Source organism: Bufo gargarizans, chromosome 7 (assembly GCF_014858855.1).
Source record: "Bufo gargarizans isolate SCDJY-AF-19 chromosome 7, ASM1485885v1, whole genome shotgun sequence".
Taxonomy (NCBI): Eukaryota; Metazoa; Chordata; class Amphibia; order Anura; family Bufonidae; genus Bufo; species Bufo gargarizans.
Genome location: NC_058086.1, coordinates 55034008 through 55048624, shown reverse-complemented (window position 1 = coordinate 55048624; position 14617 = coordinate 55034008). Strand labels below are relative to the sequence as shown.

The window sequence follows — 14617 nt, the reverse complement described above, 5'->3', positions numbered from 1 at the left end:
CAGGCAGCACTCCTGTCGTTATACAGCTATGGCTGTGTGGTGCCAGCGGTGGTCCCTCGATTCAGGACTTGAAACAGCAAAGAAAATCCGCAGCACTCCTTGAAGTATAGAAAAAAGCCGGAATTAGACTTACCGGTAATTCAGTTTCCACGAGATCACCACGACGGCTACAAGGAGATTGACCCCTGACCTCTGTAGGGGCAGGAACAGAGAGAGGGTTTAAATCCCCCCCTCCCACCACCAGCACCAGTGTGTCCAAAATTACAGAGACAGAAATAAGTGGTGAGAACAGAAAAATAATGAATCGAGAGGGTATTACTTCATAACCTCCCAGGTAAGACTAAAGGAAGGGTAGGGAATATATGTGCCGTCGTGGTGATCTCGTGGAAACTGAATTACCGGTAAGTCTAATTCCGGCTTTCCACCTCATCACCACGACGGCTACAAGGAGATATAAAAAATTATAGCTTAGGGGGGGACGACCGCCTGAAGGACCTTACGTCCAAAAGACAAGTCTGAAGTAGATAGGTCTAACCTATAGTGTTTAGTAAAGGTGTGGATGTTAGACCAAGTAGCAGCTTTACAGATATCCTCAAGGGAAGCTCCGGCCCGCTCGGCCTGGGAGGAGGACATAGCCCGGGTAGAGTGAGCTCTCAAATTTGGGGGGCACGACAGACCTTGGGACTCATAGGAGATGGAAATGGAATCCTTTATCCACCGTGCTAAGGAGGACCTGGAGGCTTTTAGACCCTTATTCTTACCTGAGAATAAGACAAATAGGTTGCTGGATTTACGGAAACCCTTTGATACCTCAAGATACCGTAAGACAGAGCGTCTTACATCTAGAGAGTGGAAGCTAGATTCCCTAATATTAGAGGGATTACTGCAAAAGGAGGGTAAGACTATCTCCTGGTTACGGTGGAAATCCGATACCACTTTAGGCAAAAAACCTGGATCTAACTTAAGAATGATTCTGTCATCGGTGATACGGAGATAGGGTTCCTGTATCGATAGTGCTTGGATCTCGCCTAGCCTTCTTGCGGACGTGATGGCCACCAAGAATGCAGTCTTAAGCGATAGATGTTTGGTGGAACAACTAGATAGGGGCTCAAACGGAGCAAGAGTCAAGCCAGTGAGTACCGTATTGAGGTTCCAGTTGGGGATCCTAGATTTTAGAGAGGGACGTAGTCGGGAGGCAGCTCTCATGAATCTTTTGATCCAGCGATGACCTGGCTAGATCTCGATCAAAGAAGCAAGCTAGTGCCGAGACCTGTACCCTCAGGGTAGAGGGTCTAAGACCTAATTCAAGCCCCTGCTGGAGGAAGTCCAAGATTTTCAGAAAAATGGGCGGCTCTAAATTTGGGGCAGGGTTGCCAATCCAGGTACAGAATCTCTTCCAAATCTTTAAGTAAATTGAGAAGGTAACCTTCTTCCTACTCGCTTTTAGGGTAGCTATCACTTGGTCGGAGAGCCCCTGGGACTTCAACCTCTGGACCTCAGGATCCAGGCTGACAACTTGAGGAAGCTCGGATCTGGGTGTAGGATTGGCCCCTGGTGAAGCAGGTCCCTCCTGGAAGGAAGAGGCCATGGGTCCTCTACTGATAGATTCTTTAAAGAAGAGAACCAGCTCCTTTTCGGCCAATAGGGAGCTATTAGGATTAGTGTCGTATCTTCTAGGTAGAGTTTCTGGATTATCCTGGGAAGTAGAGGCAAAGGTGGGAATGCATAACTGAGATCCCAGTCCCAATGAATCGTGAGCGCATCCAGCGCCCAGGGATTGTCCCGTGGGTTTAGCGAACAGAACGTTGGTACCTTTGCGTTCTTCTTGGAGGCGAACAGATCCACTTGTGGAGTGCCCCATCTTTCTGCCAGAACCTGAAATACTTCTTGATTCAGGGACCACTCGGTATGATCTATTAACTGGCGACTGAGGATAGTCTGCTTCTACGTTCAGTATTCCTTTTAAGTGAATTGCGGAGATGGAACTCACGTGGGATTCTGCCCAGTTGAAGATCTTCCTTGCAATAGACATCAGTTTCTCCGATCTCGTGCCTCCCTGGTGAGAGAGATAAGCCACCGTCGTCGTGTTGTCCGAAAGGATTTTTACGTGCTGACCCACCAGAAGGGTCTCTGCAGCCTTCAGGGCTTTCCAGACTGCTTCCAGCTCTCTGAAATTGGAGGACTGAGAGCGGGTTGTTGGAATCCAGGAACCTTGGAACAAATGATCTCCCACTTTCGCTCCCCATCCTTTTCCGCTTGCATCCGTAAGTACTTGAATGTAGGGAACCTTCTCCCAGGCAACTCCCAAGGACAGATTGCTTGTGCTTTTCCACCAACTTAGGGAGGTCTTCACCGCTAGGGGAATCAGAACTTTGTGATCCAAGGAGGACTGTTGTTTGTTCCAAGTTCTGAGGATCCATGTTTGGAGAGATCGGAAGTGGGCCTGACTCCATGGGACGGACATGATACAAGACGAGAGAAGACCCAGGAGGCTCATAGCTTCCCTTATGGGACATGACCTCCTGTTCTGGAAACGTCGAACCTGTAATTGAAGGTTTCTGACCTTGTCTGGTGGAAGGAAGGTATGCTGCGTTCGGGAATCCAGGATGACGCCCAAAAACTGGATAGTGCTGGAGGGCACCAGGTTCGATTTTTTCATGTTCACCAACCATCCCAGATCTTGAGTGAGAGACAGGAAGGTTTGTAGGTCTGTTCTGAGTTTGTTCTCCGAATTCCCAATTAAGAGGAAATCGTCCAGGTACGGTATAATCACCAGACCTTTGTGTCTCAGGAAGGCCACCATCTCGACTACCAGCTTCGTAAAGACTCTGGGTGCAGATGATATCCCAAAGGGGAGGGCCGTAAACTGGAAGTGATGGGTTACTCCCTTGTGGTCCTGGATGGCGAACCTCAAGAACCTTTGTGACTCTGGATGAATTGGGACGTGATAGTAGGCGTCCTGAAGATCTACTGAGCACATCAGGGCGTTCCTCCCTATTAATGGAATCAGGGACTTCAGGGATTCCATCCTGAACTTCCGATAAATGACAAACTTGTTCAGGGCTTTCAAGTTTATAATTGTGCGGAATGAGCCCTCTTTTTTCTCTACCAAAAACAGGTTCGAATAGAACCCTTGTCTTTGCTGTGTTGACGGGACTTGTACTATCACGTCCGTCGCCAGAAGACTTTGGACCCCTTGCTGAATCTTTTTGCGTACTTTGGGGGAACTTGGGTTGGTGACAATGAAGCGGTTTGGGGGAGATGAAGAAAGTTCGATGTGGTACCCGGATTTTATTATGTCCCGAACCCAAGGGTTCAGGGTAGTGGACTCCCAAGGAGTCAGAAAATTCTTCAATCTCCCCCCAACTCTGGCGTCATTGCTTGTCCGAGGGCTTATTCTGGGAGGAGGAGGGGTTGTTCCTACCCCTGCCCCCTTTTGGGTAACTCCAGCGTCCTGACTTCCCTTTATCCTTAAAGGGTCTATTCTGGCTGGTGGGGGCCCGAAAGGGATATTCCTTTTATAGGGTCTCTCCTCTGGGAACCCCTTTTTTTTGTCCGCCGCTTTCTCCAGGATACGGTCTAGGACGGGCCCAAAGACGTATTCCCCCGAGAACGGGATGGAGCATAGTTTCATCTTTGATGTGTTATCACCTGACCAGCTCTTCATCCACAAGGCACGGCGGGCCGCATTAGAGAGCCCGGCATCCTTTGCCGCAAATCTGACAGACTCAGCTGAGGTGTCTGCCATAAATGCTGTGGCGGATTTCAATAGGGGGAGGGACCTTAGGATCTCATCCCTGGAAGTATTATCTCTGATGTGAGATTCCAGTTCCTCTAGCCACAGCCTCATGGATCTTGCCACTGAGGTAGCTGCGATGTTTGTTTTTAAAGTGAACATCGCCGCTTCCCACGATTTTTTTAAGAGGCTATCTGCCTTCCTATCCATGGGATCACGCAGCTGAGAAGTGTCTTCGAAGGGCAAGGCAGTCTTCTTATTGACCTTTGCGACTTGAATGTCGACCTTTGGTGTTTCACTGAAAATTTTTGCTTCGCTCGAGTCAAACAATAGCCGGTTCTTAAAGGACCTGGACACCCCCAACCTCTTTTCCGGGTTGGACCACTCGTCCAGCACCATATCTCGTATGTTCTCGTTTATTGGAAACACCCGGGTCTTTTTAACCCTGAGTCTCCCAAACATCTCATCCTGGACCGAGTGGGCTCTAGGGGTTTCTTCGACCCCCATAGTGGCCCGGACCGCCTTAGAAGGTCTGGCATCTCGTCCAATGAAAAGCAGAATCTTCTATCTGATTCTGAAGTATCAATATCAGAGGAGGCCCCCTCGTCCTCCCAGGCTCTAGATGATGAGGCATCTTCCTCTATCATCTCCGGGTCTGATAAGGAAGGAGATGGACCCCTACGTTTTTTTGGTGGAGGTGCATCCCTGGGTGAAGGCATCTGGGATAAGGAGGTTCTTACTTCCTCATGGATCATGGACCTTAATTCGTTAAAGAAGGAAGGCTGTTCTTCAGCGATAACGCTAGAGATGCAGTCTTTGCAAAGCTTTTTGCGATAGTCGTCCGGAAGCCGTTTAAGGCAGGACACACACTTTAGACTGTTTTCTGATTTTTTCTGGGCCTCCTTAGCGACCTGGGAAGAATAACCCCCATTAGCCATACTAGGTATACATGGAACTAACAGTCAGAAGCCCCAAGCCAGAGAAGTGGAGGAGGAGGAACAAGCAACCTGGTACAGGTGTCTAGGAACAAGTAACAGGGTGGAAAAAAAGCGCTTCCCCACAGGGGAACTTACTGCAGGCGGCACAGAAGGGTCTCCAGGGGAGCGGGGTTCGGTCGACATGACTGCACGCTGCTCCGATGTACGCCGGTACACTGAGACATTCGGCACCGCTGGCGCCGAAAATTTGAATGGGAGACGCCTCTGAATGACGTCACTTCCCTCGTCCACCGGAAGTGACGTCTGCCGCTTTCCTGAAGCGCTTAGGCGCGCACCCGGCGATAGCCAAGCCGGCCCGGCGGGAGAACGCGACCCGGGAGCAGGCTCACATATTATAATGGAGCGAGTCCTCCCTCCTTCACCCCTGCCCAGCGTTAGTACGAGGACCGCAGGAGGGCAGGGGGAACACCCGGTAGGTGTCAGGAAGTTACATTCTCACTTCATCTCCCCGCAGGGAGACTCTCTCTGCCCCTGTCCTCTGTAGGGACAGGAAACACTGGTGCTGGTGGTGGGAGGGGGGGATTTAAACCCTCTCTCTGTTCCTGCCCCTACAGAGGTCAGGGGTCAATCTCCTTGTAGCCGTCGTGGTGATGAGGTGGAAATGTGTAGTTTTATTCACACATGTCAAAATAAGACAACGTTTCAGTTCTCTCACAGAACCTTTCTCAAGTCAAGTGAACATCAAGTGCATAACAGCTAGTATAAATACATCATCACATTGTAATCAATTAATGATCAACCAATACAAAATCAGTGCACTCCCATATTTAGGGCATGTTACAATTCATTCCCTCTCTCTATGTGCATAGATAAAGACTATTCACAGTGCTTCTCCCCTCATGATTCCTCATCACCACATTTAATACATACAGGTGCATAAAATAAAGTGCAAAGTGCAATATAAGTCCTATATCCTAAAATACCTTGCTGTGGTTACATACGATGGAACAGAAGGAGATGGCGTCTAAACTTGTGTGGAGGCACGCCACTGCTCCGCGTCTCTCCCTCCTCAGTGCGCATGTATCAATTCCTTCCCCACTGATAACGCAGTACATAACCTCTCTGCGTCATCCGAAGGCGGAGACCTAACGTCATGACGTCAGATCCACTCCGTCAGCTGCTACCCCGCACGTATGCGTGCCAGTATGCCGCGGCAGTGATCCACGCCTAGTCATAGATCTTTTCCGCCATTTTTCTTTAGGGCAATCATTTGGGCATTGTCTTGCGCCATTAACTCCTTCTGTTCCCTCTTTCCACTTACCAACCAGCAAAGGTAAAAACTTGAACCATACTTTCAAAAAGAGCACAATTTATACTATTCTATCATGGATTAGTCATGTAACATCCATTGGGTCCACCCCATACAGCATGTTGAATACACACAGGAGTTAGATCAGTGAGAGGGCATTATCCAACCATCCCTCCTGTCACCCTAAATTCGACATTTAACCCTTTGGGTTTCAGAGTATCTAACCGAAAGATCCATCTGAGCTCAGTTTTCTTCAAAATGGTTAAACGATCCCCTCCTCTATCCAGTGGTTTTACATGGTCCAAAACCATAAATCTCAAGTCACTCTCTTTGTGATTTTTTTCAACAAAATGTTTCGACACAGGCAAATCACGTCTTTTATTCCTAATAGATTGTCTATGGTTATTCAACCTAGTTTTTACATCACACGTGGTTTCGCCCACGTATAGCACCTTGCATGGACACCACAAAACATATATCACCCATGATGAATCACATGTGAGATAATGCCTTATGTTGAAGATTTCTCCCGTGTCTGGATGCGCGAACACCGACCCTCTGTACATCAGTTTGCAATTCACGCATCCCAGACACGGGAAAGATCCCAAGCGTTTTGTTTTAAAAAAAGTCTGTCTCAACTGGCCCTTCTCAGGCAATCTGGAATGCACCACTTTATCCCTAATATTGCCCGCTCTTTTATATGCCATCATGGGCTGTTGTTTAAAGGCCTCTATATTGGGATGTCCACTACTAAGCAGCCCCCAGTGGCGTCTCACTATCTTTTCAATGTTAGGACTCAACTCGTTATAAGTAGAGATGAGCGAACTTCTGTTTTAAGTTCGGCGTCTAAAGTTCGGCTTCCGGTTAGCGGAGAATCCCGATCTGGATCCGGATATGAATTCCGACTTCCGTTGTGGTCCGTGGTAGCGGAATCAATAATGGCCGATTATTGATTCCGCTACCACGGACCACAACGGAAGTCGGAATTCATATCCGGATCCAGATCGGGATTCTCCGTTAACCGGAAGCCGAACTTTAGACGCCGAACTTAAAACAGAAGTTCGCTCATCTCTAGTTATAAGTTGACACAAACGGTAATCTGTCATTAGCCTGTCTCTGTTTCAACATTAGCAATTCCCTTCTAGGGATATCCCTTGCTCTATCAGCATGTTTCTTCACTAACCCGCTAGGGTATCCCCTATTTATGAAGGATTGTTGTCAATGCTGTAATCATATTTTCGTCCTTATCAACTATTCTCCGTACTCTCAACATTTGACTATACGGCAAGGAGTTCACCATTCTCTTGGGATGTCCACTCGTGAAATGTAATAATGTGTTCTTATCAGTGGGTTTAACATTCAAATCCATGTGCAATTGTTCATCTTCAATATACACCTGCGTATCCAAAAACTGCACCCGGTCAGCCGATGCCGTTAACGTAAATTGGATCTCCCGATCAAGGGAGTTCAAAAATGCGTGAAAGTCCATCAGCTGATCCATGGTACCGGTCCAGATGAGGAAAATGTCATCTATGTATCTCCACCACGTCAAAACCTGATTGAAGTGGGGAGATACATAGACGAGACGCTCCTCAAATGACCGTACAAATATATTTGCGTAAGTGGGCGCGGCATTGGACCCCATTGCCGCGCCCCTTACCTGCAAGTAGAACTGCCCCTGGAACACAAAATAGTTGTTCCTCAGGGACAACTCCAACAACGTCAGTACAAACTGCCGAACTGCAGTGGGATGTTCTGAACTTTGCAACATCTCCGCTACAGCCGCCAGACCCTTTTCGTGATTAATCGAGGTGTATAATGACACAATGTCAAAAGATGCCACAATCGCCCCTGGCGGGATACATATCCCACTGATTTTACTGATGAAGTCTCCAGTATCCCTAATATATGATTTAGCACCCAGCGCATATTCCCTCAACATTTTGTCAAGAAAGACATTAATGTTTGAGAGAATCGAGTTCCTGCCGGAAATTATTGGCCGACCTGGGGGGTCAATCAACCTTTTATGTATTTGGGTAATACATTTATAGTCGGTATAACTGGAGACTTCACCACCAAAAACTCTTTAAGTTGTTTGTCAATAACACCATTCTGTTCCGCAATGGTCAGCTGCATATCAATTTTTCTAGCAATATCAAACCTGGGGTCCCTGGCCAAAGGCTCATAGACACCAGGTTCTCCTAACTGCCTGTGTATTTCTCCTATATACTGAGAGGTGTCCATAACCACGATCCCACCACCCTTGTCCGCAGGCTTGATGGTGAGATCGTGGTTCCTGGACAAACCCTCCAGAGCGGACATTTCTTGTGCCGTAATGTTAGGTTTAACCAGTACATCCGATTTAGTTTGTTGTCTTAACAGGGCGACATCTCTCTTGACAGCCTCGATAAAGCACTCTAGAGCATGTGAGTTTACAATAGGAAAAAAATCACTTTTTAAATGCAACCCAAATTGTTTCAATGTTAACCCAATATCTGCTACATTAACATCACCAGTGCTGATGGCTGCAGAGGAACCAGAGTCAAACCTCAGTATATAGGAGAAATACACAGGCAGTTAGGAGAACCTGGTGTCTGAGCCTTTGGCCAGGGACCCCAGGTTTGATATTGCTAGAAAAATTGATATGCAGCTGACCATTGCGGAACAGAATGGTGTTATTGACAAACAACTTAAAGAGTTTTTGGTGGTGAAGTCTCCAGTTATACCGACTATATATGTATTACCCAAAATACATAAAAGGTTGATTGACCCCCCAGGTCGGCCAATAATTTCCGGCAGGAACTCGATTCTCTCAAACATTAATGTCTTTCTTGACAAAATGTTGAGGGAATATGCGCTGGGTGCTAAATCATATATTAGGGATACTGGAGACTTCATCAGTAAAATCAGTGGGATATGTATCCCGCCAGGGGCGATTGTGGCATCTTTTGACATTGTGTCATTATACACCTCGATTAATCACGAAAAGGGTCTGGCGGCTGTAGCGGAGATGTTGCAAAGTTCAGAACATCCCACTGCAGTTCGGCAGTTTGTACTGACGTTGTTGGAGTTGTCCCTGAGGAACAACTATTTTGTGTTCCAGGGGCAGTTCTACTTGCAGGTAAGGGGCGCGGCAGTGGGGTCCAATGCCGCGCCCACTTACGCAAATATATTTGTACGGTCATTTGAGGAGCGTCTCGTCTATGTATCTCCCCACTTCAATCAGGTTTTGACGTGGTGGAGATACATAGATGACATTTTCCTCATCTGGACCGGTACCATGGATCAGCTGATGGACTTTCACGCATTTTTGAACTCCCTTGATCGGGAGATCCAATTTACGTTAACGGCATCGGCTGACCGGGTGCAGTTTTTGGATACGCAGGTGTATATTGAAGATGAACAATTGCACATGGATTTGAATGTTAAACCCACTGATAAGAACACATTATTACATTTCACGAGTGGACATCCCAAGAGAATGGTGAACTCCTTGCCGTATAGTCAAATGTTGAGAGTACGGAGAATAGTTGATAAGGACGAAAATATGATTACAGCATTGACCAAGATGCAACAATCCTTCATAAATAGGGGATACCCTAGCGGGTTAGTGAAGAAACATGCTGATAGAGCAAGGGATATCCCTAGAAGGGAATTGCTAATGTTGAAACAGAGACAGGCTAATGACAGATTAACGTTTGTGTCAACTTATAACGAGTTGAGTCCTAACATTGAAAAGATAGTGAGACGCCACTGGGGGCTGCTTAGTAGTGGACATCCCAATATAGAGGCCTTTAAACAACAGCCCATGATGGCATATAAAAGAGCGGGCAATATTAGGGATAAAGTGGTGCATTCCAGATTGCCTGAGAAGGGCCAGTTGAGACAGACTTTTTTTAAAACAAAACGCTTGGGATCTTTCCCGTGTCTGGGATGCGTGAATTGCAAACTGATGTACAGAGGGTCGGTGTTCGCGCATCCAGACACGGGAGAAATCTTCAACATAAGGCATTATCTCACATGTGATTCATCATGGGTGATATATGTTTTGTGGTGTCCATGCAAGGTGCTATACGTGGGCGAAACCACGTGTGATGTAAAAACTAGGTTGAATAACCATAGACAATCTATTAGGAATAAAAGACGTGATTTGCCTGTGTCGAAACATTTTGTTGAAAAAAATCACAAAGAGAGTGACTTGAGATTTATGGTTTTGGACCATGTAAAACCACTGGATAGAGGAGGGGATCGTTTAACCATTTTGAAGAAAACTGAGCTCAGATGGATCTTTCGGTTAGATACTCTGAAACCCAAAGGGTTAAATGTCGAATTTAGGGTGACAGGAGGGATGGTTGGATAATGCCCTCTCACTGATCTAACTCCTGTGTGTATTCAACATGCTGTATGGGGTGGACCCAATGGATGTTACATGACTAATCCATGATAGAATAGTATAAATTGTGCTCTTTTTGAAAGTATGGTTCAAGTTTTTACCTTTGCTGGTTGGTAAGTGGAAAGAGGGAACAGAAGGAGTTAATGGGGCAAGACAATGCCCAAATGATTGCCCTAAAGAAAAATGGCGGAAAAGATCTACGACTAGGCGTGGATCACTGCCGCGGCATACTGGCACGCATACGTGCGGGGTAGCAGCTGACGGAGTGGATCTGACGTCATGACGTTAGGTCTCCGCCTTCGGATGACGCAGAGAGGTTATGTACTGCGTTATCAGTGGGGAAGGAATTGATACATGCGCACTGAGGAGGGAGAGACGCGGAGCAGTGGCGTGCCTCCACACAAGTTTAGACGCCATCTCCTTCTGTTCCATCGTATGTAACCACAGCAAGGTATTTTAGGATATAGGACTTATATTGCACTTTGCACTTTATTTTATGCACCTGTATGTATTAAATGTGGTGATGAGGAATCATGAGTGGAGAAGCACTGTGAATAGTCTTTATCTATGCACATAGAGAGAGGGAATGAATTGTAACATGCCCTAAATATGGGAGTGCACTGATTTTGTATTGGTTGATCATTAATTGATTACAATGTGATGATGTATTTATACTAGCTGTTATGCACTTGATGTTCACTTGACTTGAGAAAGGTTCTGTGAGAGAACCGAAACGTTGTCTTATTTTGACATGTGTGAATAAAACTACACATTTTTTCTATACTTCAAGGAGTGCTGCGGATTTTCTTTGCTATATATATATATATATATATATATATATATATATATATATATATAAAGGCATCCCTTCCACAATGACAAGATATATGCAGAGGTTGTCTGATACACGCTTCTCCCACCGGCATTAAAGGGCATCTGTCAGCAGTTTTGTACCTATGATACTGTCTGACCTGTTACATGTGCACTTGGCAGCTGAAGACATCTGTGTTGGTCCCATGTTCCTCCACACATTGCTGAGAAAAATGATGTTTTAATATATGCAAATGAGCCTCTAGAAGCAATGGGGGGCGTTGTCATTACACCTGGAGGTTCTGCTCTCTCTGCAACTGCTGCCCCCCCCTGCACTGTGATTGACAGCACCAGGTGTGATGATGTTTTCACTGTCTGGTCCTGTCAAAGCGCAGAAAGAGCAGAGCCTCTAGGGGTAACGGCAACGCCCCCGTTGCTCCTAGAGGCTCATTTGCATATATTAAAACATACATTTTTCTCAGCAATGAGGGCACATATGAACATGGGACCAACACAGATGCCTTCAGCTGCCAAGTGCACATGTAACAGGTCAGACAGTGTCATAGGTACAAAACTGCTGACAGATGCCCTTTAAAGGAGATATGCCATGAAAATCATTTATCACCTATCCACAGGGTAAGTGATAACTGTAGAATCACTAGGATCCCCATTAATGACTAGAATGGGAGTCCTGGGATCCCTTTCTGGAGGCATATGAATAGAGCAGTGATCACCCATGCGCCCTGCCGCTCCATTCAAACTCTATGGGAGGCAGCCAAGTGCAGTGCTGAGCTATGTCTGTCAGCGCCACAGAGAGTGAATGCCGTGGCGGCACGCATGCTTCACCACCACTCCATTCAAACTTCTCAGGACCCGTTCTAGTGATCAGTCTTAGGTTACTTTCACATCAGCGGTTTCCTTTCTGGTATTGAGATCCGTCATAGGATCTCAAGACTAGCGGAAAACTCTTCAGTTTTGTCCCCATTCATGGTCAGTGGGGACAAAACTGAACGGAACGCAGCAGAATGCATTTTGTGCTGTAATGTTGCGGTCCCACGCTGCTGCAAGCAGCATTTTTGTGTGCGTCATGGGATACTGATCAAGATGGATCCGTCATGAAACACAATGTAAGGCCTCATGCACACAGCAGTTGTGTGTTTTGCAGTCATAATGAGTCTGGTGCTTCCATCATGGAACCTTTATAATCAGAACTAATGTGAACACAGCCGTAGACCACCTTCTTATGGGGCAGAGCCACCACTGACCTCCTTTACTCACAGATCACCTACCTGTCAGGCATTGTGCTGGATGGAAGATGTGGAATTTGCTCAGACAGATGAAGGCCAAGCAGCTCAGGGGTAACAAGATGACCACCCACGAAAGGCTGGCGGCCACTCTCCATCTCAACACCTGCGGGCAAGCAAGCAGCAATATGATTACGGACATATTTTATTGAAAGGAGGTCCTCTCATCAGGACGCCCTCTCCTCAAAAGTCACAATCCTCAGCCCGACAATCTGCAGAAACCACCAGCAACACCTGGCATGAAACATAGGTACATACTACAAGGCTGCACTAAGTTCTCCAGAGCAGGAGCCTCCCTATACAGAGGCTCGTAGGCCAGAAACTCCATAGCGGTCCCTTAGGGCTCATGTACACGGCCGCGGTCCACAAATCAAAAGGACCAAACAGATGGTTGTGTGCATAAGCCCTTTAAAGGGGGTCTCCAGTCATCAATATCAGATCGGTGGGGGTCCGACACCCGGCCACCCTCGCTGATTAGCTGTATGTGCGTACACGCCGTCTCCCTTCCTGTTCACGGCTGCTGTCTACGGTCTTTGCCATAGACAGAAGCAGCCGAGCAGGAAAAGAGAAGGGAAGACATACAGCTGATCAGCGGGGGTGGCCGGGTGTCGGACCCCCACCAATCTGATATTGATGGCCTGAGGATAGGTCATCAATATTAAAAGCCCAGAGACCCCCTTTAAGTGCACAGTAGTCTGTAGTCAGTCTATGGACTGCAGACCCCAGGCTGTCACTAATCAGACTGCTGACAGATCTAATAGGAAGTCTCTTTCTGCCAGGCACCAGGTCACTCCATCAATGCCTACAGCTCACCGGGTGTTGCAAGACTACAACTCCAATCATGCCCTGGTACAATGGGAGCTGTCATTTTGCAACACCTGGAGGCAAACGTATGAAAGGCGCTCAGGTGGATGACATTCACAACAACATCAGTGACGTCCTCTCTAACCCTCAGCTGTTGTGAAACTACAACTCCCAGCATGCTCCAATCACTTCTATGAGAGTTCCAAGAAGAGCTGAGTAAGTGTGCATGCTGGGAGTTGTTGTTTGACAACAAGTGGATTGCCAGAGGTTACTGAGCCCACGCTATAGTCTTGGGCGGATCTCACCCCCGGGGGCACAGGCCAGGTCTTCAGGGGGCACTTATTACAGCAGTGTATTATAGACCAGGGGTACTTTATTGGAATTGGGCAATGTTCCCCGATCTGTGTCTCCCCAGCTACAACTTCCATCGTGCCCTGACAGTCTGCAGCTATGAAATGATAGGAGTTGTAGTTTTGCAACACTTGGCTGACGATCACTGGAATGCAGTCATAGCAGGACCTTCTATGGCATGGCTGGGACTTGCAGTTCTCTGCCCGGACATAACACTATGCAGGAGGACACGGCTCGGATACGCTGCAGGCAGGAAGCTCCACCGGCCCCGCTCCCTCCCCGGGCTCCGTTACCTTTCTCTCTCCGATCCCAGTCATATCGGCGCCGCTTCCCACATTCAAACACTCAGCGCGGCGTGAAAGGAGAAGGGCCCTTCCAGGGCTGTCCTCTGCACGGCCTATGTGAAAACTGCCTATAGAACATCTGTAAGGCTGCCCCGGCACATGCCTGACGGACTTGCTACTGAGGACTGCCCAATCCGCTGCCTGATTTCGATATAGTTTGACCAAGAAAAAACTTTATTTAACACAAGCAAAGTGACATTTTTCTGCTCTAGATTATGTTTCAATGTCCAGTCCTTTTTATAAAGTAGGGGCAAGAATATGAGCTACAGCAGGGATTAGAAACCTCAGGCACTCCAGCTGTTCTGGAACTACAACTCTCAGAATCCTCATGTCAATTCTATGGGAGTTACAAGAGCAGCCAAGGAAGTGTGCATGCTGGGAGCAGGGAAACTTTAAAGGGCATCTGTCAGCAGCTTTGTCCCTATGACACTGGCTGACCTGTTACATGTGCACTTGGCAGCTGAAGACATCTGTGTTGGTCCCATGTTCATATGTGCCCTCATTGCTGAGAAAAATGATGTATTATACGCAAATGAGCCTCTAGGAGCAACGGGGGCGTTGCCATTACACCTAGAGGCTCTGCTCTCTCTGTAACTGTCGCGTCCTCTGCACTTTGACTTTAGGAGGT

The 14617-nt window shown here is 47.2% G+C and overlaps 1 protein-coding gene across 2 annotated transcripts in view; it reads right to left on the bottom strand.

The window, feature by feature from the left end:
* Positions 1-14079, bottom strand: part of NDC1 (NDC1 transmembrane nucleoporin) — a 34810-nt gene extending 20731 nt beyond the window's left edge. For both annotated transcript variants that reach the window (XM_044302124.1, XM_044302125.1), the window contains exons 1-2: positions 13939-14079; positions 12476-12596 (exon numbers count right to left, since the gene is read on the bottom strand). In XM_044302124.1, the coding sequence (XP_044158059.1) occupies positions 12476-12596; positions 13939-13962 (145 nt within the window). In that variant the 5' untranslated portion in view covers positions 13963-14079. The remainder of the gene's footprint in view (positions 1-12475; positions 12597-13938) is intronic.
* Positions 14080-14617: the final 538 nt, after the last annotated feature.